This window comes from Danio rerio, chromosome 25 (genome assembly GCF_049306965.1).
Source record: "Danio rerio strain Tuebingen ecotype United States chromosome 25, GRCz12tu, whole genome shotgun sequence".
NCBI classification, from domain to species: domain Eukaryota; kingdom Metazoa; phylum Chordata; class Actinopteri; order Cypriniformes; family Danionidae; genus Danio; species Danio rerio.
Window position 1 is genome coordinate 17,063,002 of NC_133200.1, and position 26,140 is coordinate 17,089,141.

At 35.1% G+C, this 26,140-nt stretch overlaps 2 protein-coding genes across 7 annotated transcripts in view; one reads left to right on the forward strand and one right to left on the reverse strand.

Moving 5' to 3' along the window:
- far1 (fatty acyl CoA reductase 1) overlaps nt 1-11,153 on the forward strand; it is a 52,138-nt gene extending 40,985 nt beyond the window's left edge. For 5 of the 6 annotated variants that reach the window (XR_012399820.1, XR_012399821.1, XR_012399822.1 and 2 more), the window contains 3 exons: nt 2,277-2,406; nt 4,255-4,382; nt 7,780-11,153. Coding sequence is in view for 3 of the 6 variants with exons in the window: in XM_005174315.5 (XP_005174372.1) it covers nt 2,277-2,406; nt 4,255-4,382; nt 7,780-7,942 (421 nt within the window). In the remaining 3 variants the exon portion in view is untranslated. 6 annotated transcript variants of the gene reach the window in all.
- Nucleotides 11,154-11,433: 280 nt separating this feature from the next.
- On the reverse strand, nt 11,434-25,704 carry dkk3b (dickkopf WNT signaling pathway inhibitor 3b). Its single transcript, NM_001089545.1, has 7 exons — nt 25,456-25,704; nt 24,041-24,166; nt 23,872-23,952; nt 18,735-18,827; nt 16,700-16,844; nt 13,854-14,004; nt 11,434-11,705 (listed from the first exon to the last, which is right to left on the reverse strand). The coding sequence occupies exons 1-7, from the start codon at nt 25,651-25,653 to the stop codon at nt 11,648-11,650; spliced, it is 852 nt and encodes a 283-aa protein (NP_001083014.1). The 5' UTR covers nt 25,654-25,704; the 3' UTR covers nt 11,434-11,647.
- Between the last annotated feature and the right edge of the window lie 436 nt (nt 25,705-26,140).

The following is a 26,140-nucleotide window of genomic DNA, read 5'->3' on the forward strand; positions in this document are numbered from 1 at the left end:
GCCAAAAAGGGGAGACAAATGTAATGCACACGCACTGCAACACACTTTCGGTTTTTACAGAACTTAGAACTTGTATTTTTATACAAAATAAAATGAAGAAATAATCAGCTGAATAAAAATAAATTGTAAAATATTCAGTGCTGTGAAAAATTCACTCTTACTGTTGCTGATAACGCTAAATGTATAAATCTAACATTGTTTGTGCAACCCATATCGTTTTTTAGTCTCATTTTCAATAAATGATTAGGTTATTAACTCATAAAACTTCATGTTTCACTTCTAAATGGATAATTTTTAAATAATTATTCAGTGGCATATATATAGGGGTTTTTCACTTTTTTATTGAGATAGGATAGTGGAGGATAGACTGGAAAGCATTAGAGAGAGGGGAAGGATGGGCATAGGACCTTGAGCCGGGAATTGAACTTGGGTCGCCCTGAGCACTATGGTGCTATATGTTGGCACACATATGTTGATGGCTGGTTCTTGCCACCCATTGGTCAAATGATGTAGATGCTGCCTACAACTTTCATTTTAAGCATCAAATTAAATGCATATGACAGTGATTTTAATCTTTACCATAAACATCAGTAGTTATATCTAAACTATAAACTATTATCTCAGTACTTCTGTGTTATTTGACTGTTTGTAACTTCATAATTAAATCAAAAGACTAAAGTCTGAATCTTGTCTGAATGATTTTTGCGTTTTTTCAAGCACAGATTTGAATGCAGCAATTCAAAGTATTAATGAACTTATGCAAATCACCATCATTTATAATTTATGTTGCATGGTTGTTGAGATCGCAATCTTTAAATGATTAATCACATAGCTTACGCTGAATGCATTGATGCAGGCTAAACAAGTAGTGACACAAAACACCTTTAATAACCTAAGAAACCCAGCACATCCTGAATAACCTACCACAACTTCTTCTGTCATCATTATATTTTACAGGAAAGCTTAAATGCTTTCATACATGTGATTTGAATGACGCGAGAGGCGATCTCTCTGAGATCATTACAAATTTAGCATTAATTTATTGATGTATTAATCTACAGGTCACATTTGTTCTGAACTGTGGGTTGTGATCTGTACGAATCACGGATCAACCGTGATCTGTTACAGACCTGTTTTATTTTGCTGGGTTGTTTTTTTAATTGTTGTTATTTAACGTTTTGTTTGTTTTGTGGTCACACTTTATTTTGATGGTCCATTTGTTGAATAAGTTACAGTGCATCTGCATGAAAACTAATTCTCATTAGATTATAAGTAGACTGGGGTTGGGGTTAGGGTTATTGTAAGTTGACATGTACTTGCAAAGTGTCTTATAGTCAGTTAAATCTGTTTAGCCGCAGTATCAACAGATATTAAACAGACAGTCTGATAGTACTCAAATGGACAATCTAAATAAAGTGTTTCTGTTTTGTTTTTCAATTTGTATTTATTTATTTTTTAGATCTTTTTGTGTTTTGTTATTATTTAATTTTTTTTGGAGGAGGTGAGATTTTTTGTTTATACATGTAGTTTTGTTAGGTTTGGTTGTGTTTTGGATGTCTTGTTAGTTTATCGGTCTGTTTTGTTTTTGTTTTACTTATTTATTATTCACTGAATCTGTTTTGTTTGGTTTGGTTTCTTATATTATTTTACTGAAGCTTTCTTGGTTTGCTTTGTTTGTTTTATTTTTGTTTTACTGTTTAACTTATCTGTTGGTTTAGTTTGAGTTTTTTTGTTCTTTTGTTTGTTTGTTATTTATTTACTCTTCTTTTTCTTAATTGTATTTGTTTTTTGCTAGATATGTCGTATGAAAACTAACCCATGGAAGCCTTTTTTTAACCTCAGAGTAAAAAAAATGAACCTTTATTTATGTTTTGACTTTATTTCTCACATTAAGATTAATATCCTGTCATTTCAGCTGTGTTTTTCATACATTCGTCTTTATATGACAGAAATTTAAATTTCATAATCCAGTTTTTACAATTATACCAAAATTCCATGGATCAAACTTGATATCACAATACATCGGTTTACTTTGTGTCAAAAATGGGCTTCCTAATAACCTGAATTTTCTTATTTCACTATGTATTTCATGTGTTGTTGTTTTGTTACAATCCCATTTATATCACATACAAGTTGTCATAGACTCTTGTCACCCTCTGCTCTTATTATACCGAAAGCCTGTTTGGGGATTAAAACAAACCGAAAAAAGAGCAAAGCCACATACAGTAGCACTCTTCACTGATTTAAAGCTAATGCTAACATGTCTGCGGCTGTAGGATGATGAAGACCATCACTCGACTGCACAAGGCCATGATGGTGCTGGAGTATTTCACTAGCCACTCCTGGGTCTGGAACACAGACAACGTCACCATGCTCATGAACCAGATGGGGGCCGAGGATAAGAAGGTGTGTGTGTGTGTGTGACTGTGTGTATGAATGAATACACTCTCAGTCTGCCCAACTGGCACAGTTCAGTGAGTCGCATCTGTGATTCTGAATCATGCCAGCTGAAATGTGTCAGTGTGCTATTGGCAAATCTGAGCTTTTGTGTGTTGTGAATGAAGCATTTATTCTTAATATCGGTATAAAAGAGACAGTTCAGCCAAAAATAAAATGCATTCTGTCACCATTCACTCACTTGTTTTAAACATTGTTTCTCCCGTTGAACATAATCGAAGATATTCTGTTATAATGTTGGAAGCCTGTAGCCATACTTCCATAGTAGTAACTGTGAAGTGAATGGCTGTCATTTTTCAAACATTCTTTAAAATATCTTCTTTTGTGTTCAACACAAAATAGAAACTTGTAAACCTTTGAAAGTACTTGGGGGGGTAAGTAAATGAGTTAATTTAGATTTTTGGGTGAACTATCCCTTTAAGGTGAGATACTACAAGTAAAAACAGATTTTATTTTTAGTCAAGTGGAAAGAAAACATCCAAAATACATTTAAATGTTACTTTTTTGAACTTTTTCATTCAATTTGCCATACATCTTTACATTTAAAGTACTTCCATACTTCCATTTTTCTTATCAAACAGATTTCAGATCTCACATCTGATGTTTTTTACAGAGGGATTTGTTCATACATAATTTGAGTGATTAAACTGTATGCAATAATTATATTAATAATCTAAAGCTGGCCAGACCTGTTTTCATCATGTATTATTGCATATTTTATGATTATTTTTACTATTTTGAATGTTCACTGCTCACTGGCTCTGAATACACACACACACACACACACACAGGCAAACAGCAAGTCACAGTTGTTTCCAAGTTAAAACACATTGTTTTTGCTGTTAATAAGGAAGTACTGCTGTGAGAAACACATCAGTTGTTTAACCCTTGTGTATTGTTCAAATTTGATCAAAAGAAAAGATTACAAATTTGACCTTCCCCCATTAGGTAAAACCACCAACAATGACAGAATACATGATAAAATAGTGTCATGGATTTGCAATCAATAATGTGGTTTTAATGGAAGTCAATTGGGCAAAAACAGCCACTAACATAATGAAAGTCTTGTAAATTTGCCAGAGAGTAGGGCTGCACAATATATAGTTTCAGCATCGAGATCACAATGTGTGCATCCACAATAGTCAAATCGCAAGATATGCAATGTTGAGTTGGGATTATAGTTGACCAAAAACCATAGGTCAAAACACATGAGATTATTAGAGACGCTGCAGAATTTGACCTGTGACTGTGTGAGCAATTTAAAAGAGTTTAAATCATTTTAATACCGCATAAAGACAGATAAATTTTATTGAATTTTTATATGATGAAGATTATGCAATGTTATTTAACATTTTATTATTCACGTTCTGTGTCTGAATACTGTAAGACTCTTTTCAGAAAACCATAAAGCACTGTTTATTTCACTTTTTTTCAAGATGAATCCAGAGAATCTTGTTGAACTCTGGGAGACCTGCAAGAATGCTTTCTTTGCCGTTCCAGATGACTTTATTAATAACTTATCCGAGTCATTGTAGAAATGTATGGATGGCGTCGTCCAAGCTCATGGGAGTCAGACACAATATTAATTCTTTTTCCACTGCGCCATGACTTTATATTTTATACTGCACATTATTTCTGATAAGTGACGAGACTTTTGTCTAAGCAAATCAGACCTTACTGTCCTAATTAAATTATTAAAAATCAACTTAGATAGGACGACAACCTTTGTATAGCAAGAACTATTAGCTAATTATTTTGCTCTTTTTTATTATTAAATGACTTTTTATTTCCACTCAGGTATTTAACTTTGACGTCAGGCAGTTACACTGGGCAGAATATATGGAGAATTACTGCATGGGCACCAAGAAGTATGTTCTCAATGAAGAGCTGTCAGGACTCCCAGCGGCACGCAAACACTTGAACAAGTATGTATTCTAGTTCCTCTAGGTTACTTTGTCCATCTAGGCCACAGGTGTCAAACTCAGTTCCAAAAGGGCCGCACCTCTGCACAGTTTACTTCCAACCCTAATTAAACACACCTGATCAAACTACTTGAGTCTTTCAGGCTTGTTTGAAACCTACAGGTAAGTGTGTTGGAGCAGGGTTGGAACTAAACTGTGCAGGGCTTCAGCCCCTCAGGAATTGAGTTTGACACCCCTGATCTAGGCTATAACTATCCTCATTCACAGTCATGTGGGTTTTGCTGCTCCATTGTACGCAGCTGCTGAACTTATTGCATTGTCCACGCATTGAACTATGGTTTCTATGTTCATATAGGAAATGTGTGAAATCGTGTTGAAATGGTGGTTGGAAAGTCAAAGATAAAATGTCCAAAATGCACCTCAGCCTTTATGGGTTTTTAGAGTTGGGGTTATTACAAGTCTTTTACATTATGACGTCATATAAATGAATAAATATAAATAATTTCGTCTGTATATGATGATTTGTCAATAGAAGATTTCTTGAGGTGGATATGTTATTAAATATCAAAAACCATACTTTACATTAAAATTGTTGGCTTTATGTAGGTCATAAAGCCAAGGTCATTAATAATATAATAACACTAATACTGAATTGGTTAGGCATTTTAAAATGACCAAAACAACATTTCAGATATTTTACAATGTCTTCAGTCTGCTGGTTTATCCATTCACACACATTTTTATCATCACATGATAGGGCTCGGCGGTATAATGAATTCCCTAACGCGATACGGGGTTAACCAATATCTTTTAAATCTTTATGGTTTGAGGCCACACGTGCGCATTCATATGAGCATACAAAAAGATTTGGTAAAAAGGAACGAATTGTTTAAGAACGACCCATCACTACACGCGACATGGAGAAACATGCAGTGCTGGTATTGTATGGAAATCTCACTCCTCGGACAAATCCAAGTGGTACTCACTGCAGAGCCACTTGGGCAGAGCTGAGCTCCAGCTCCTCCTTCCTTGCACTTCTTCTAGAAGTGATGTCACTGTGGGTGTACGCATTAAGACAGCTTATAGGAGGAGCTGGAGCTCAAGATCTGACTCCCCCTTGTGTGCATGTGCCTCAGACAGTGCCTGCATCTGTTAAAGCAGTTTATCAAAAACCTTTTATCGATCATTTCTTCCACAATTGACAGCAAGAATGAACATAGAGGCCTTGTCAAATTGACAAGCAGCACCTGAATGTGTTCAAAAGAATTAAAAAGGCCAAAATGGGAAGAATTTATACCGCATTGCGAAAGTAAAACCACCTCATATTCACAGATTATAAGTTCAGTATCTATTACACGACAGTCTCTTCTTTACATTTACATTATAACTCATTTAGCTCTGCGTTCTGGTATGTTATTGCATATTGACTTCAATTACGATTATATTCTAATTATTGTATTTATTTATTTTGTTTAATTGATTTATTTATGGGCGACGCAGTGGGTAGCACGTTCACCTCACAGCAAGAAAGTCGCTGAGTCGCTGGTTCGATCCTCTGCTCAGTTGGCGTTTCTGTGTGGAGTTTGCATGTTCTCCCTGTGTTCGCGTGAGTTTCCTCCGGGTACTCCGGTTTCCCCCACAGTCCAAAGACATGCGGTACAGGTGAATTGGGTAGGCTAAATTGTCCGTAGTGTATGAGTGTGTGTGTTAATATGTGTGTGGATGTTTCCTAGAGATGGGTTGCGGCTGGAAGGGCATCCGCTGCTTAAAAAACTTGCTGGATAAGTTGGCGGTTCATCCCGCTGTGGCGACCCCAGATTAATAAAGGGAGTAAGCTGACAAAAAAATTAATGAATGAATGAATGATTTATTTATTTTAGCCCATTAACTGGAGGATATAATTTGATTTGTGTGTGTGCGCCAAGTGTTTAAACAGTTGGAGGTTTAAACGATTATTAAAACTTAAAAAAAAAAGTAAAATAATAAATAAATATGTGTTTGTCCAACTTTTTTTTTTTTATATCCTGCTGTTAGCTACTCTTTCAACAAATAACAATATAAGAATGATAATTATAATGATGATAATCACAGGGAGGGAAACTCCAGTGTTTGAATTAGATTTTGCTCAAAAACTGTTCAATAAAGTTTCAGGCGTTCTCACTTAGATTTGCTTAGCATTTATAGCAGGTTTGGCATGCTGTCCTAGGAGAGAACCCCGAGCTCGAAAATACTTGAACCCAAGGCTCCCGCCCGGTCAATAAGCATATATAAGCTTAGAGGCCCCTTAAGCCTAGCCCCTTAGAAAAGGGAGGAAAAGGAGGAGATAGAGGGGTGGAAGGGGGAATTCTTCCAAAACGAAGATAAAGCAGTAGGGAGAAAACAATCCATTTATAGTTAGCTGGGATCACTCTGATTGGATTATTACTGATTAGTCTGTGAAACTACACTTAAATAAAAGCTTTAACTCTCAAGTAACCATTCGTGGGAAAATACCGGATATATATCTTCTACCGTCATTCCTTCTAAAAATACTGAGATTTTTTGCCATATCGCCCAGCCCTATCACATGATCTCTTACAGCAAAATCACATGACCTTTTTAATGCGCATACTGAAATTTGTTGAAAGTGTTTCCCTCCTAGTTTATGTGCATCTTTTCTTATCGTATAAAAAGTTTATCCTACTCCGTAATGCGCATATGTTTTTTATGTGCATTTTCAAAATTTATGCACATCTTGATGTTTCCATCATCAGTTTTTTTATGCACACATACAAAATGCCCATAAAATAGGTGGATGGAAATGTAGCTATTTGAGCTGTCGTTATTAAAACTTGACATGTACAACAAAACCTTTCTTTGTCATGACAGCTTGACATTACCAACATAACCTTGTCATAAATCTGTCATAAACATGATTCTCATGAGGCCATTTTAATTGTAATGAATTGTATAACAGTGTCATTCATCTTTTTCTTGACCTCAACTACTGTGGTACAACTGGAATTTGTCAGTAAAATATTTCTCAATGTCATTTAAATATTAATGGCGCTGTTCTAAAATTAGTTGAAACTGCATCGACACTTTTACTGAGAAATTTAAATGACAACTCATTTCATTTCACTGATAAAAAGAATAAAAAATATTCATGATGCAATTATGTTGAAATCTTTATAGTTATGTTTATGACAGATTTTTGACAAGTTATCCTGTCCTATCAATGCCAAGTTGTCATTACAGACATGTCAAATAATGCCAGCTAATGACAATTAATGACAGCAGTCGCAAGCATGTATAAAATATCCTTCATATTCATGACATGTCACTTCATTATTACCCCCTTCAAATAAAGTTAATGAAAACTCCAATATTCATATACTATGTTTCTTTTCCCACCCCCTAGGCTGCGGAATATTCGCTACACTTTCAACACTGTTCTGGTGGTTTTAATCTGGCGCATTTTCATCGCCCGCTCGCAGATGGCCAGAAACATCTGGTACTTCGTGGTCAGCTTGTGCTTCAAGTTCCTGTCTTATTTCAGAGCCTCCAGCACCATGAGATACTGAATCCTCATCTTCGCCCTCATCATCTTCTCCTCTCCTAACTGCTATGCACACGTTTCTGCTTCGCGACACTCCAGACTCTGAGGTACAGACTCAATATCCGCTGTCCTCCCCTCGAAAGGGCGCAAGTGCACTCACACTGCTAAATAGAAAGCATGAATTTTTCAGGGTTTGAGGTTTAAGACGCTCTCTCTCTTTCTGCGTTTGAGCACTTACTGTAACCCGTTTCACCTCCTGAGCGCAAACAGGTCGTGGACGACTTGATAATTATAGTTTACATACTGTACATGCTCATATTTGTCATCGCCAATGGCCCCGTTCCAATCCATGAAGCACAATGAGTAAAAACACACAAACAAAACAAAAACAAGAGATGGCTTTGTCTCGGATCTGTGCCTACGTTCAGAAATGCTCCCAAACGTCTTTGTTGGATTCGTCTGTTTCTGCCTTACTTCTTTCCGATACCTCTCAAAACTCTTTGAGACTAAAGCGATCAGCGTTTCTGCTAATAAATGTCTTTAGCGTCTTATTGTAGTTTCTTTTGTAGTCAATGAACGAAATTGGAGGCTGTGAGGGATTAAAGTGCAAAGTGTTTGAAGGGTTGGTTCAAATTTTCTGATTATTAATTCAATTTATTTCTGTCTTCGGATGAAAACATATAAATGTTTTTAAAAGAAAACATAAAGTGGACTCCAGTGGTTTGAACTTCCGAATTAGCAGTTACCTTTCAGCTTTAAAAGGCTCTAAATGATCCCATCTGAGGAATAAGCATCTTGTCTAGCTAAACAATTGCTCATTTTGTTTAAAAATGTTACATATTTACACTTGTAAACCACAGAAGCTTGTATTCCAAAGCTAGAGCTAGACAAGTTTGTTTATTTATTTACATTATTTATGTATGTTTTTTTTAAAAGTGATTGTCTCGCTAGATAAGGCTCTTACTATAAAAATTTAAAATCATTTAAGAAATCACATTGTGGTTCTCTCTTAAATCTATTCTGAGCGTAGTTTTTAACAGCAGATGACGCTTTAGGCTAGTTTTGAACTGTACGCTAAAATGCTCATGAGGAAGTTGACTAAAATTTGCCTTTTAAGAAACATGGTAATTGTAAACAACTCACTATGAACGCTTTTGTAATTCCCTTAAATCTTTCCTAACTTTATTTATTAATATTTTTGGTTGTAGCGGTATTAGTAAGAAAATAGATGCAAGTATGTTTGTTTGTAAAGCATACAGCACCATCTGCTGCTAAAAACTACGCTCAGAATTGATTCAAGAGTGAATAGTGATGCTTTTCGAAAGTCTCAAAATAATATTTTGTACTATGGAAGTCCACCATATTGAGGAAAATCCTGCATGTTTTCCTTATTTCTTTCTTCAGTCAAAAGGAAATGAAGGAAAGTTTAAAGTTAGAATCTTGAACGACAAGCGGGTCAATAATTTAATTATCAGGACATTTTTCATTCTGAAACAGTTCAGCTGATGAAATAGACAAAAGCTCTATAAAACAGTCCATCACAACATTTTTTTGTCATATTCAATATGGCGTCTAATATTTATTTGTGCTACTTGACCTTGGTTGGCCTTTTTTTTTTTTTTTCAAAGTAATCAAGCTCATTTAGTCAATCATTTTTCACTTATTAGTAAAGCAGGCTTGTTTGTTTTTCTCAAATTTCTGACACGATAAATAAAATTAAAAGGTAACGACTACAATTATAATTTCACACTGACGAGTTGTGTTTGGAAGACAAAATTGCAAGATTGATTGAAGATTCTGAGTTTAAATCTTATAATTAGGAGTTAACGTTTCACAATTTTTTTTACAATCTAGATAAAAATTGCAAGATACTTAGGAATAAATAGTCTTCATCGTTTTAAAATGTTACAAGAAAAAAAGATCAAAAGTCTACATAGCAATACCTAAACTCACAATTGCGAAATTAAGTCACAGTTGCGCTGAAATCAGATAATTGTGAATTTATCATTGTTATTTATCATTGAATTGATCAAAGTTACCATCTGAATGCTAGAAAAACTCAAACCTCAAATTGTTCAACAGGTTTAGTCTTTATGAATAATGAGCCTTATTAATAAACATGAACCCAGTGAATTTTCATAGATGCTTCTTCGTAAACGCTTAAAAAAATCATTACGCTTACATTTTATAGATGATGCGTGTTAATTTCCTCTTGCCATAACTTATTACTACTGTTCAGGTAATAGGCTTTTGTACATTACAAACCAAATATACCAGCTGTCTACTATTTTTTTTTTTTAGCGTTCTTCATCACTTCAAATTCATATCAGAAGGTGACGGCGGTTCGTTTTAACTGGATAGTGTTTTTGTGTCTGAATGTGGACGTAATGTGAAAGAGCAAACGGATGAATGTTTTGTAAACCATTTCTGTACTTCTATTTTCGATAAAGCACTGTAGTTTAACGTTGTCCGCTACAAAGTATTTTTGAAATCAGTAGGAAGTGATTGTTTATGACGAGTGAAATGAAGAAACGTAAAACGTCTGTGCTTCGGATCACCGTTCAAATCGAGTTGCGTTTTTTTTTTTTTTTCCATAACTCTTTGCACATCTTATTATCATAGCAGGAAATGCTAGTTGACGGATATTGTTACTGACTTTGTGGATTATAGATGAGCTATTCTGTCTTTTCTATTAACGACTGATTTAAAAAGAAAATACAAAACACAAAAAAGGATCCTTGCCTTCATTTTAGCTCGTAAATCAGGATCCTTATTTTTTATGTGGGGTTTTGAGCGGAATGGGGATTTTTGAACGAGTATTGTGTATTCAGGGTCTAATTAAGAGTATTTTTACCCCGAAATTGGGTAATACTATAGGAAAAAATGGTTATATTGTTATAGTATATTAGGCATTGTCATCACTTCATGTTCCATTTCCCCGAAAGCATTTTATAATATTGGCATTTCCTTCATTGTTATAAAATTGTGTTGAAGTCAGGGTTTGATAGGACAGATGTAGTGTGTTCAACTTTTCTTTGTTTTGTCTGCCTTATTTATGTTTTTTTTTTTCATTTAATATCGTGTAACAATCAAGAAGTGAGTGAATTGTATTCCCCATAATGTCTGCTTTCTTGGAAAAGTGTATTTGCCACATTAAAAATGTCAACAGAGGGTTCAAAATCAATGGGTGCCTTTTGTTTGTAAACCAAAAGAAATGAATAAACTATGTGAACTTACTTTAAGTTTAAAGAGTCGTAATTTAAGTTGTAAAAATTAACCATCATTCATTCATAGTTGCTGAAAGGGAACGTAAATATTGTGATAATAAGCGGCAAAACAGCGATGCTGATGTCTCGGAGAAAACATAATAATAGGCCTAGTTATTATAAAATATTTACAGTCTTCCATTGACGATTGACATTTGTATGAAGAGATTTCAATTGCAACTCAGCACTGCCATCTGCTGTTCACATCTGCAAACTATTCAATTCATAAGGAACCAATAACCTCCAGAGATCATATTAATTATGAAGTGGTTTAATGTCCAGATATTCAGCACATTGTCATTATTTATCTAAAATTACACTTTTTAAAAACACTCTTTGATGTCAGTAGTGGCGTACAAATGACACAATTCCAACAAGATATAAATTAGAGCTTCTCCAGCTGAATTAGGAAAGTCGTTTAGGTACTTTGGTGCTGCAATTATACACAAAAGCAGATTCTGTGATCAGTCCTCATTTCCTTCACCGGAGGCATGTCTCTCATCCACACACACTGATGATTTCCTGTAACGTAAAATGAACATTTGATAAAATGCACATACTGTATGTATATAGAAATGTTGATTTTAATAGTGTATTAATATAATATAAATAACTATTAGAGTATTTCTGTATCTATTATGTAGAATCATTGCTTGTTTTATTTCATTTTAATTAATTAATATGTTTATTTAATAGTTAATTATAGGATAAATTGTATTTGTCCCAGAAAGGAAATTTGTCTTAGGTAAAAAAGTGCAACAGTGTTATTCTAAGCAGACAATAAAACAAACAAAACAATTCAACACATGCGTTGTTTTCAAAACAAGACCGTATATAAATATACAATATATAAAGCACAGAACACACCTGACTGTATAATATACTAATATACTACAGGTGCGTTGTTCTTGGTAGAGTTCAACAGTTTATTAAGGTAGGTACAAACGAAAGCTTCAATCTATTGGTCTTACGCATTGGCAATGTCAGCCTTTTTTCTGATGGTAACAGCTGATATTAACAGAAACGCGGATGTTTGGACTCAGCACTAATATTTATTGATCTTCTCATGACCGCCTGTTCATAGAGTAGAGTCTGTATGGGCTCGTATTGTTTTATTCCTATAATTTTCATGGCTATTTTTTTAAATATGAACCAATTTCTTTTTCAATTAAACGGACAGATTTCCAAACCAGACTGTGATTCCATAGCAAATAAGACTTTCAAACATAGCTCGGTAAAAAACAAGCAAGATACAGTACAATCTCAGCCTTCCTAAAAATATGAAGCCTCTGTTGTAGTTGTGTGCACAAAGTGTGTGTCCTCCAACAACACAAAAACACTGTCCGATATATATTTAAATGAAGTATGAATTATGTTAATAATAATGTTATGATATATGAATAATACATAGTATAACGGCAAATTAAATACAGTATGTATGAAAGTAAGTTTAATGTTATTAGTATAATTGCAATACAAACTCTAATAAATTCTTATATTTTACATGCATTCACAGATTAATCATTAAAATATTAACATTATAGTTTTATTGTGTTTAATCGTAGTATAATTATAATATATTATTAGAACAAATTAGTTTATATTAAGTAAAATTAATAGTCAGAATTATTAGCCCTACAAAATGATTAGCCCTCTGTATATTTGTCCCCAAACACATAACTAATAACTGGTTTCTTTTATCTTTGCTATGATGACAGTACATAGTATTTTACTAAACATTATTCAAGATACTAGTATTCAACTTAAAGTGACATTTAAAGGCTTTAATGGGGTAATTAGGCTAGTCAATCAGGGTGTCCGCGGGGTCTTAACAAGTATTAAAAGTTAATAAATCAATTTAGAGAAATTTAAGGCCCTTAAAGTCTTATATGCTGTTACAATGTATTAAATTTTGCATAACTTTTTGATTATACAGTTGTATGATTATAGTTGTATGCTAAAGTTTGAAATTTTGGGATGCAGTGTAGTTTATGAAATCCTGCTATATTTGATGTCACACTGTTTTGTTTACTGCAGTAAGCATTATTTCTGCTGTTCTATAGGCGAAACCTTCTGGATTAACATTTTTATAAAGTTTATGAATAATGTTTTAGATTAAGATTAGTTTCTTACAGTCAGTATTAAGTGAATATATTTAAAATGTTGCCAATGTTACCTGTTCAGACCTAAAGAGTCTCAAAAAAAGGTCTTAAAAGGTATTGAATTTCACTCTGATTCCAGTTTATGCCCTGTCAATGTATAGCAGTGGTTTGTTCGGTTGCTTAAGGGGGCTAATAATATTGAACTTAAAATGGTTTTTAAAAATTCAAAACTGCTTTTATTCTTGCCAAAATAAAACAAATAAGACTTTCTCCAGAAGAAAAATATTATAGGAAATACTGTGGAAAAAATCCTTGCTCTGTTAAACATCATTTGGGAAATTTTGGAAACAATTCACATGACAGCTAATCCTTTTGACTTCAACTGTATGTGTGTGTATGTACATATACAGTATATACTTTACACATACAGTACTAAATACCAAGAGCTTTCTTATACCAGTAAGCCGCAATTTCATTGGCTGCCTCAGTTACCATTATTAAAAATAAAAGTCCTGCACCGGCATGAGCTGGACACATGCAGTGTATGTGCGTGGTGTGTGTCTCTCACTGTATCTGTTGGCAGAGCAGACCCGCAGCACAGGGGCAGTGCTCGCGCGGACCCTCATCCTCCCACAGCAGCACCTCCATCAGCTGATTCCCCTCACGCTCACAGCCCTGACCTTCCTGCGGTTTGGGCCGACACACGGGGAACAGCAGGGCTGGAGGAAAACACACACAAAAAGTGAGTACGAGATACAGAGCAGATGATGGACTCCAGACCTCAGGGAATGTTGTGATCTGTCGAAACCTCAGCTAAAGTTCTTGTGTGCATCTTGTGTGTGATTAATGCATATTTGGCAGAGGTGGGACAACTGAGGAACACTGGAAATCGAGAGACTGTTTCCAAATTCAAGGAAACAATTCAGTACTTTGAAAGGAAATCTTTTGACAGAGAGGCCCAGTGGAAACTGATCTTTTTCAGATGTTTTGCAGGATAACCAGCTGCTGTTAGTGGATGTCTAAAGCACTAATATTGTTCCATTTTTTTCCAATTGTTTTACACCCCCTAACTTTTTTCCTCTTAGTTTAAATGAAGGTTAAAGTACAAAAGAAATAAAAACTAATAATAGGATTTTGTTGGCTCACATTGCTAGTTTTGTAGTGAACAAGTCATCTGTGCGTGTCATTTACAAAAAAATAGTTTCCCTTCTTATCTAAAATTAAAATCTGAAAATGCACTTCTGTGTTTTCAGTTAAATAGACCCTATTCACACGACTTCCCACGGTGTCCGGTTTCACTCCACGCATAGCCGGCCCTCCCTATTGACCTTATTCTAAAATGCGGAAGTGCGCCTGTTTTCGCGATTGTTTTAGAACTTCCGATTCAGTAGCCTATGGGAGAAATGACTAGGAATAATAAACGGCAGAAAACGGTCAAACTACTTGCTCTACAAACAAATGTTTGCATGACTATATAGACCAAGTAGAATAATATAATAAGGAAATATCAGTTTGCAACATCAAACAGCGAAACAAGCAGTTTTTAACTTCTAAAAATGAATAGAAGTGAATGAGTGAATGTAAGTCTCAAGCCAAAAATATTCAAATGGGTGCGCCCGCTCGTCAGCAAAGAATAAGGTGAATAAGAGCAAACTAAGCGGCTGCTTTGGGCCCCGCTGCCACTAGGGGGCCCCCACAATTTGCTAGTGGTGCGAGCAGCTTCCTTGCTGAAATCATTTTTATTTGCATTTTACAAATTGTCTTCATTGACAGTGCTGTAGTACTTGAATATTTATAAATTTTCACTGAAAAGAAAAAAAAAGAATAACTTTATTAAAGTTTAAATTGTTTTTGTGAGAAGTCACGTGATTAGCAGGAAGCTCGCTTCATCTCATTTCTCATATGCGTTGTTTACCTGCAAGAACAACCGGTGACCACAAGAACGTGAGCCTGTGCACGGACACAGCCATGGCCTTTGCTTCATTGCCTGTCATTATATACCTGATTTATTTTGGAAATTGGTCATAAAAATTATGTAAAACACATAAAAATGTAAAATTAAATAAAAATTTACAATTGCACCTTGTTACAATTGCAAAAATAACGGCATTTTAATTCAGTATTATTAGATTATAAATTTATTTGTAACATTATCAATTAAATGGTTGTATAGATATCAAATTAAATCCACCTGAAAGGTGGCGGTTGGACATAATTCATTCATTCAAATGGAGAAACTGAAGAAAACATTAATGGATCAATAAATAATATATGATGAAACTCATTGCATTTAGAGACATACTTTTACATGTTTACATTCATTCATTCATTCATTGTCCGATTTGTCCCTTAATTAATCCGGGGTCGTCACAGCGTAATGAACCAGCAAGTTTTTACGCAGCGGATGCCCCTCCAGCCACAACCCATCTCTGGGAAACATCCACACACACATTCACACACACACTCATACACTACGGACAATTTAGCCTACCCAATTCACCTGTACCGCATGTTTTTGGACTGTGGGGGAAACCGGAGCACACGGAGGAAACCCACGCGAAGGCAGGGAGAACATGCAAACTCCACACAGAACCGAGCTGAGGTTCGAACCAGCGACCTTCTTGCTGTGAGGCGACAGCACTACCTACTGCGCCACTGCCTCGCCCAAACAATATAAAACAATTACATATAACCGATAATATCAATTTATTTTTATGGCATCATTGAGCTAATAAACCTAAGTGAAAAGGATGCTTTCCTTGATAAACAATAGCTTATTCCTATTCTTAATAACTTTAAAAAATCCTTTTCAAACTCTGAAATCAGCTCAGTATTGAAAGAGAAACATTTGAACACATGCACAATACCAGAAATAGTCTTAAATCACAATGTTAATATTTTGAGTTGTAAAATTTTTTAGAGAAGTATCCCATTCACTCAAAGGTAAACCGGAACTAAAAACACACTGCGTTGCCGATAAGGTGAAGAGCAGTGACTTCTTTGTGAAAAAGGTCTATTTTTAGATTACGTGATTTTGAGGTATTGTTTATCCAACAGAAATGGTGAGGAGGAGGTGTCTGTTAGCCTGTAATAAATCCCATTTCCCAATTTAAATAAAAGGCCTTCTTTAGCACATCCAATCAGCTCGCAGCAGAAAAAACAAGCCACGCCCCATACTTTCTCATTTAATATTTCGTTTCTCTAAGAACTGCTTCACTCAATACGAAAAAAGATAGTCGCAGCTTCCAGTTCATGTGAACTTTGAAACATTTCTCAAACCTAAAGCTGCTATATTTGTTACTTTTTGAAATGAATTGTAAATCCATTGTTTAAATCCTAAAACATAAAAAGTTGATATAAACGTGAATTATTACAATAATAAAACAGGTATATTGTAAAGAAAGATCACTGAACCCTTGTGGAAGGCGCAGCAGTGCTGAGGACTGCAGTCATTCTGGTTCTGGCAGATTGTTCCCGACTGTCCTTTGGTTTTGTTCTGAGCACAAACACCCCAAACACACAGCTGATCTCCACAACACTCCACATCCTTTGTGCACTCCTGCAAACAAAGAAAGAGAACAGCAACTGAGCAAAAAATAAATAAATAAATATATATAATAACTATTCACAGACAGACGTAAATACTTCAGGACTTAATTAAACATGTACACATAGACATCACCTATATACTACATAACTGCATGTTAACTATGTTTATATATTATAACTTTAACTGTTAAAAACTATTAGTTACTAGTTAGTCAAAGTTGTTAGTAGGCCCACACGCAATCTGCGCACACAGAATTCTGCACATTTTCAGTAATATTATTGACTAATATAAAAATATTCATATAATTTATTTACAATATAGTTTAAGTAATATTTTCTGTCTTTTAGTAGAGATATTATATAGAAGACTTGCTTTGTTACCAAATAAAGTGGATCTAATTGGATTTGCATTGTAAACATTAAATACAAGCTAAAAAGATATTATTTTTTAGTTCATACATTAAGGTTTTAGTTGTAATACTCCCAAAATCATTCCACATAAATCCGCAGATTTTTAACAAAATTCTGAAAAGAAACAGCAAAAAATGTCCGCAGATTCCGTCTGGCCTAAAGCTGTGGTAATTAACAACCTTCATTTTTCAGAATGTGATTGTAATGCTAATGTGCACCTTTAATAATAATTGTTGTAATAATTGCTCTATATGAATAAACTTGAATTTATTTGAAATAAAGATAGATGGATGGAAGAGATGGGAAGATTACCTGATTTGGTTGGTGGATTAATAATAAAAACGTTAATACATAGGTTTAAAAGTGATGCGTCAAATACAATTGGCATTTACATCTAAACATCTAATTAAGGCATTTAAACACCTAACATCTGTATCGATTAAATGCATTGTACCAGGGGTGTCAAACTCTGCAGAGTTTAGTTCCGGCACACTTCAGCACACTTACCTGTAGGTTTCAAACAAGTTTGAAGGACTCAATTAGTCTGATAATCTGAGTTAAATTAGGGCTAATCCTAAAATGTGCAGAGCTGCGGCCCTCCAGGAAGGAGGAGTTTGACACCCTTGCGCTGTACTTTTATTGTTTAAAAGTGACCAATTATTTCTGCCCAAATGTTTTAGATGTAGTTTAATTACTGCTTTCTAAAACCTGTATCAAAGCTGCAGTAAGGGTCTGTCAATGGTGGCTGTGGTTCCACTGTGATAGCGTTGCTTGGCACTGACAGACGGCATGGCAGAACGTTGAAATAGGTGACGGAAGTAGCGCAACTTGCATTTTCCACATGGATTTCACATGACATGTGAACAGCCCCTAAACCAGGAATGGGCATATTCAGTTCTGGATGGCAACTGTCCTGCAGAATTTTGCTCCAAAATTATTGAAACACCTGAACAAGCTAAAAGGTGTCTTCAAGATCTCTAGAAAGCAACAGGCAGGTGTGTGATTAGGGTTGGAGCTAAACTCTGCAGTACAGTGGCCCTCCAGGACCTAGTTTGCCCATCCCTATGCTAAACGGTTTGTCAAGGCCATTCTGTCAGCACCACTCCTGCATGAACATGGCTTACAGTACCACAACACTAGAGACCTGAATTTTGATGTCATTGTATTGCTTTTACCCTGTTTTTATTTCATTTATCATCATAGTTACTCCTTGTTTGAGTTCTCTCATCTGTTATTGATTTAGTTCATTATTTTATGTTCTTCAGTTAGCTTTCAATCTCCTTTGTCTGGTGTTTTTGTGTGTGATTATGACCCTGTTTCATTGTGCTTTGTCTTATTGGATTCCTCTCATTTGTTTAGTTCATTTATGATTAGCTGTTACTTGATCCTTTTTGACTGTTGTATTCATCTTGAACCTACTGTAAATGTTACAGCTAGAACAAAAGATAGACAGACAGATATGTAGACAGACAAAAAAGTAAACACCGACCATATTAGTTGTCTGGCACGGGACACATTTGGAGGTGACAATCTCATACAGACAGAAACTTCCATCTCCGCAGTCTTCATCAATCATACACTCCTGAGTGAACAAGAATAGAGCAATCTTAATGTGGTGATGCCATTGGCCCATGAACATTTCCTGCTTATTGTCAAACTATTTCACATGTGTAACAAGAGGCGATTCAATCATAACTTGGTCTTATAACAGCTATTATAACATTGTTTATCAATATATGGAACTTTTTGAACTCACAAAAGCTATGGAAATTTAAAATGTAAAACAGGAAACAGGTCAGAAGGACCATTGTTTTTGTTTACATCCCTCAAAAATAGTCTATAAAACTGATATTATACACAACATGATTATAACACAACCCCTGTTCTGGTTCAGAAAACATTCTAAGGGCCCTTATTTAGGCTGTAGTATGTTTTCAGGATATGATATTCCTCTGTGTAATCTCCAGCGATAAATAATCTCCCAGAGGTGACTTCAGCTTTCTAACAATGGCAGGCAGTACTAAGTAGCTTCATTTACTGTTATTGGATGGAATAAAGAGCAGCATGGACATTCTGCTAAACATTTGCTATTGAAAATGTACAAGAATGAAGAATGGATATCATATGCTGCATCCTAAATTTGCATACTATCCGTCCTAAATAGTATTCAGAAATAGGATTAATTTACCCAAACTGTAGTATGTTAAAAAGAGTATCCCACAGGTTCCCAGATGGTTCGTTATTCTGGTAGAAATTTGAAGTGTAGAACAATCCCTACTCTAAACCAGGGGTGCCCTAAATTTTTCTTATGATGGGCCAAAAACCAATCTAGATTGAGGCTAGTGGGCTGAAGGTAAATATGTCTGCCATGGGTGCTTCCTAATTTATTTAATAATATTAAGTAATAACTAAACGTTGCTTTGTATTAACTAATGCAGTATACTTATTCATGTTTTTATAATGAACTTATTAAAGTAAAAACGATCTCATTTATAACAGAATGGAGATACGCTAGTCAAGCTGCACCTAACTTCCATCTGTCAAATGACAGTATTTACATTTTTACAAAGTATTTATGTATTTAAAATTAACATTTAAATTAAACATTTTATTTTAGTTTATAAAAGCCAAATTAAAGATTACAACGGGCCAACTTTGGCCCACGGAATCTGGTTTGGGCATCTCTGCTTTAAACGGCAATATTGCCCACAATACACGTGTTGGACGTGAATTTGATTAAAACTACAAATGTGTGTTAAAAAACTATAAACATGGTGAATGTGCTTAAAACTAAGCTTAAATATTTAATCACTTTTTCTGTGTTATACTAAAGTCCCTTAAAGGCAAGTCATTTCACTCTGCGGCCATCTTTAAAACGCCTCTCAGGCTGTATGCTTGGGCATTCTGTTTGAATGGGGGAACATCAAAAGCTCTCAATTACATTTCATATTATGAATAAACTATAAAATAAACAAAAACTGTCTATTTAGTTTCATTTCATTAAATGTTCGTTTTGCACAAAATCGGCAGAAACTCAAGTCTGGTCTAAGCCCCTCCCCCCGAGAATTGTCATTCTATATATCGCTGGCTGATTGGCTACTGTACTGGAAGGCTGGATTTATTCACCATATAGTGATCGCTGATTGGCTCCTGTACTAGAAGGCAGGGCTTCATTCGCCATATTGACAGTTACACTTTTCCCCATTCAAAAATAAACGAGTGACATGTCTTTTGTATCATAAGCAAACGTTATATTGATGTCAAATACTGACATTTTTTCGTCAGGTATGGCAACCAAAATCCAACATCTGATAGACGTCATAGTAATAACGTCCATACAACATCAAGCTGTAACATCATCAGATGTTGATATTTGGTTGATTTTTAGGTCAGACATTTGACATTGACGTCGACCTGACGTTGAGTTCTGACTACAACCTGATTTTCATTTCCAAACATAATAATCTGATGTCATGTTGACATCTTGTGCCTGCTGGGTTTTTAAGGCTATTTCGTTCATCATACAGTAAACATCCGTCATCTTCTCATCAGTGACATACATCTAAACAGTCAATGCATATAAAGATTTTGGACATCTTCTTAGACACTTTTAATGGTTCCAAATGGTTTGCTGCATTTGCAAATTGCCCATGTCTTGAGGTAGTTCATTATGATGCAATATCTTCTATGTGCGTTTCGATTGGACGGGAATCACAGAACTGATTTTTATAATCCCCATAGACAAGAAAAAATACAGTATTGATTGCATGTTGAAGGAAAGTAGTGGAGTAAAAGTAGTGATACTGCACTAAAAATGTACTCAAGAGAATTACAAGTACACATTTTTAAAACTACTTAGTACAGTACAATGTCTGATAAAAAACTACTTAATTACAGTAATTTGAGTATTTGTAATTTGTTACTTTACACCACTGGAGTAAAGATAGTGTAAATGAGATATCTTCATTTCTGGGGGCCTTTCTCCTTTAAGCTTCTTACAGCATTGTCCCTGAACTACTGTAATGTTGAGTTTTGTTTTGGACCTCAGCTCCGGAAATTCCAACGAGGTGTTTCACCTCCCAGACAGAAATTCAGTTGGGGACTCGAAGAAACTCCCACCTACATTACTGAAAAACACATTTGTGTTTTCTGGAACATCCGCCTTAGAGCACTTTTAATAATATACTATTTAAACCAGTCTTTTGTATGCTTTTATCTTGTTAGAGACAGTGGAAATTGTTAGGATGGAAATATTGTGACCCATTAGCCTGAGGAATAGGAGGGAAAAAAAGTAATATGCTAAAACTTTCCACTCTGCTGAAAATATTTACAAATAAACGGGATAAAGAATAGCCCCAAACTGCTATGCGGTTTGATACAGGCAGACAGGAGTCATTTTTTAAAAGTCTGATGATGTCATAATTAATTCCACATTTACAGAAGTGGAGGTGCAGTAATGTATCTCAGTGCTTCTTGCCTGTGGGAGCAGTTGCAGGCACCTACCACACAGCAGCTGACATCAAAGCTAAAGACAAAGCCAAAGTGGTCCCCTTCCCCCAGAGTTACAGAGTCTGCAGTCTAGACTAATGTGAGCCATGAGTCCATTACCCATGACTCGAATGACAAAAAAAAATCGGCAATTCCTTACGGACAAAAAAAAACTCAATGAATGGGAATCTGAGACCCGTGTAGAAATATATATATATATTTATATACACATTTGTAAAAAATAAATGAAAATAATAATAAACATCATCATGTGTGATGTTTATGCAATATGCTCATATACAATATTTGTTGTTGTTTTTATTGTAAGTTAAATTTTAAATACATAAACATATTTACATACACTTACCGGCCACTTTATTAGGTACACCTGTGCAACAACTCATTAATGCAAATGTCTAATCAGAAAATCATTTCGGTCAAGACGATCTGCTGCAGTTCAAACCGAGCATCAGAATGGGGAAGAAAGGTGATTTAAGTGACTGAGCGTTGGTGCCAGAAGGGCTGGTCTAAATATTTCAGAAACTGCTGATCTACTAGGATTTTCACGCACAACCATTTTTAGGGTTAACAGAGAATGGTCAAAAAAAGAGAAAATATCGAGTAAGCGGCAGTTCTTTGTGCACAAATGCCTTGTTGATGCCAGAGGTCGTTACAACCAAGGTATGCAGAAGATCATCTCTGAATGGACACCACGTCCAACCTTGTGGCGGATGTGCTACAGTAGCAGAAGACCACACAGAGTGCCAGATAAGAACAGGAAACTGAGGCTACAATTCGCACAGGCTCACCAAAATTGGACAATAGAAGATTGGAAAAATGTTATATACACACACACATATGTATATATGTGTCTGTGCTTAAATGTAATTATTTTATGTAATTACAGTTGAATATTTATGTTAATTTATACACACATACACACGCACGCTTTTTATTTGGTAAACAATACTGTCATTTATAGTACAATGTATAGATTGCACACATCTATTGGTTTTTTTCCGCATTAATAGGCTGTAATTCCTCTCCATTACCCTCACTTATTTTTTAACTGTGAGCTCAGAGTTACCATTGTACAAAATGGCAAAGAAACCACTAAAAGCTACTTCATGGCAACACAGCAGCTGGCATCAAGTCCCGACCACACACTCCCACTGCAACACTTTCCGTGCATTTTTTCCAGCCGCTCTAATTTCACCCTATATTGTCATGGTGCCAGACGACGGCCTGAACAAGCCTTTAATGACATTGCCGTCTGTAAGACTGTAATGGAAATCTGTTTGCATACAGTAGTCAGCTTTTACCATATGGTAGTTGACGATTTATATCAATCAAAAGTTATTAAACAGAATTATTAGTTAACAAATAAAATTAAAGAAGTCAAAAATTGCACGTAGCAACACTTATAAGATTTAAAAGCTTATTTAAGTGTGTTTTCACCATATCGGCAGTGCAACAGGAGTGGAGAGAGGACTGAAATGTACCATCTGTCCCACATCTACTTTATCAAATGGTTTACAAGAAATCACCATGTTTATAAAGTCCGAACTGATGTGCCGCATTTTTCCCATTTAACACTGGGTCCTAGCTTGATGGCGACTGAGGTGGAAAATTCATGTTGGTTTTAATAAGTAAACTCTGCTTTCTAAACTCAGGTTGCCAAGTTCCCGGCAAACTCACTGCAGGGTTCATTAAACTGCCCAAAGTGACCAAAGCATCTGGACACTTGCTGTTTACTTACTGGAAGGCCTGATCTCTGTTTAATAAGGTTCATTTTTAAGTGATTAAAGGGATAGTTCACATAAAACTGCACATTCTGTCATCATTTATTCCACCTTTACTATTTAAAAATTCTATTGAACTCAAAACAAAATATTTTTAAGAATGCTGAAAACTTGTAATCATTGACTTCCATTTGGCTTATTTTATGGATGTCAATGATTACAGGTTTTCAGGTTTTTCAATATATCTTCTTTAGTATTCAACAGAATAAAGAAACTCAAAGTTTTGGAACCACTTGAGGGAGAGTAAATAGTCAGTAAATTTTCTTTTTTTTTTGGCTGAACTATCCTACTTAATGGTTTCATAGTGTAGGAGATATGAAGGTAAAGTGTACTCACATGATCTACTTCATTCCACCGTTCAGTGTTCTGAATGAGAGTTCTGGAAAAATGAGTCTTCCCGGTTTTATTGTCCGTTTTCTAAAGGAAAACCAGGTTCTGTTAATGTCAATATGGTGCAAAATAAAATAAATGAAATACAATACAATACAACAAAGATAAGTAATACCTTGTTGATTCTCTCTATCAGCTGAATGGTTCGATTCCCCAACTTAATTTCTGTCGTAGTTTCATCGTGAAAGTTGTCTGGAAAGTCGCGTCCATTTAACAGTGAGTTTGTAGTCTCGTTCTCCATCTGATTGTGCATATTTATCAAATAATATTCATATTAGGAACATTTTGAGTTCATTTTAAAGAGCTGCTTCCCAAACACGTCAGACTAGGCATGGGACGATAACCATTTTCAATGTATATCGTGGTTTGGAAAAGTAAAAAAACCGCCAAAACTTACTGGTATACGGTTCCTAAGGTATGTGTAAGAATTTTTTCATTTATGTTTTTTGTTTTAGTTTTTTAGGACAACAGTATCTCCAGCAGAAAAGATATCAAAAGATGCTGGTTTAAACTGTAAAGAAATGTGTTTCTGAAATCACAATGTAATCACAATACTGTGAAACTGTGATATTTTTATCTAAGGTTATCTTACCATCACAATCTTACACAGACCCATGCCTACGTCAGACTGCAGGCTATGATTTTGACAAATAAATAACAAATTCTTGATTTTTTTTTCCAGTGCCTTAGTTTAATTTGTTGCAGAAATAAACTCATTAGAAATGTACAGTAAATTTAGAAACAATTAAAAACAAATACTATTAAGAACAAATGGAGAACATTCCTCTAACGTTTCATATGGCTCCTATTTGGATATTTTTTGGGAACTAAATAAGAAAGTTATTTGTAGGCTCTTGCTGGAAACTTGCAGAATGGTTGTTTTGTAACAACCAAACGAGAACTTGAAAGAGAAATTTCTCCTTACAGAAAGAGAACGTAAAGAGAACTTCCCTTGCTAACCAACAACTGAGAGTTTTCACAAAACCAGAAACTAACATTCCCAGAACAATATGATAACAAAAGCTTGTAAACTGCTCTGTAAAAACCCAAAAAGTTAAGGCAACTCAAACCATTTGAGTAAACTGATTGCAACAAACCATTTAAGTTCTAAAACTAGCCTTAATGAGTACTGTAAACTTAATCCATTTGAGTAAACGAAGCAAATTGACCACAGTAAAACCCAATCAATGAAGAGAACCAACTGAGTACTTTAAATCCCAATAAGTTAAGGCAACTTAATTGATGCAATCGATTACTACAAACTATTTGAGTAAAAAACTTTTCTATATGAGTACTGCGAACTTACTCTATTTAAGTTGAAGTAATGAACTATTTAATTACATCATTACCTTAAACACTGAGTTCAAAACTCTTTTCAAATGAGTAGAATTAACTTTCAGTCAATTTTGAGTTAACAACACTCATTTCATTTGATCAAGCTGACTGCTGGGTTTACAGTGAAGTATGCGTAAAAGAAAACAAAATTAAATTAAGTTATCTACTCGCATATAATATTTTCTCTGGTCATACCTGATGCACAGCCTCCTCGAGCTTGTGCTGTGTGTCCTCCATCAGTTTCTCCACCTCTCTGAACATCTCGTTTAAAGTGGTTTGTCCGTGAGCCACATGCTCCTCCAGGGTATCGCTGATGTCCAGATGCGCGCCTCGGTGAACTGAACTGCCCACTGCTAAACCCACACAGAGACACAATATCATCGATTTCAGCATCGCGTTGAGCTCCGGGGAGTCAGTCACTGCTGGCTGGACTCAGAGTCGGTCTGTGCCTGGGACGAGCTTTATTTGGAAACTTCTAAGAGGAAAAAAAAGACCGGAAAAGGTTTTTGGCTCCTACGAACGGTCACACTCGGTGTTGCGCAGTAGATTAAAGACGTGTGTGTTTAATGCGCTGCACTTTTATAATCGTGTTTCAGTTTAATTCGCTTAAATTAATTCAAATCAGAGAAAATCAAAAATCGTCACTTGTATTTATGTTTGGATATATAATAATCATGACTTTGCATGTAGGCTACTATTTCTTTGTTTAGCTGTAATTGTGTTTTATTTACGAGTTTAAATCAACATTAATAGTATTAAAGTCAATACCCGGCTGTCATAACTATTAAATTTAGTTTTCGTATTCACAATCTACTATTTAGGTGTTTACTGTGTAATTATGATGATTGTTTTATTGGTTTATTTGTGTTTTTTTTTCTTT

Bases quoted from the DNA above. Each gene is read 5' to 3' on its own strand.
- dkk3b (NM_001089545.1), bottom strand. From the start codon at position 25,653: ATGCTGAAATCGATGATATTGTGTCTCTGTGTGGGTTTAGCAGTGGGC. The intron at 16,845-18,734 runs GTCGGTGTTTAC...CTTTGTTTGCAG, and splicing joins CGTGCCAGACAACTAATATG to GAGTGCACAAAGGATGTGGA. The intron at 11,706-13,853 runs GTGAGAGACACA...TTTACGTTACAG, and splicing joins CTGCTCTGCCAACAGATACA to GAAATCATCAGTGTGTGTGG.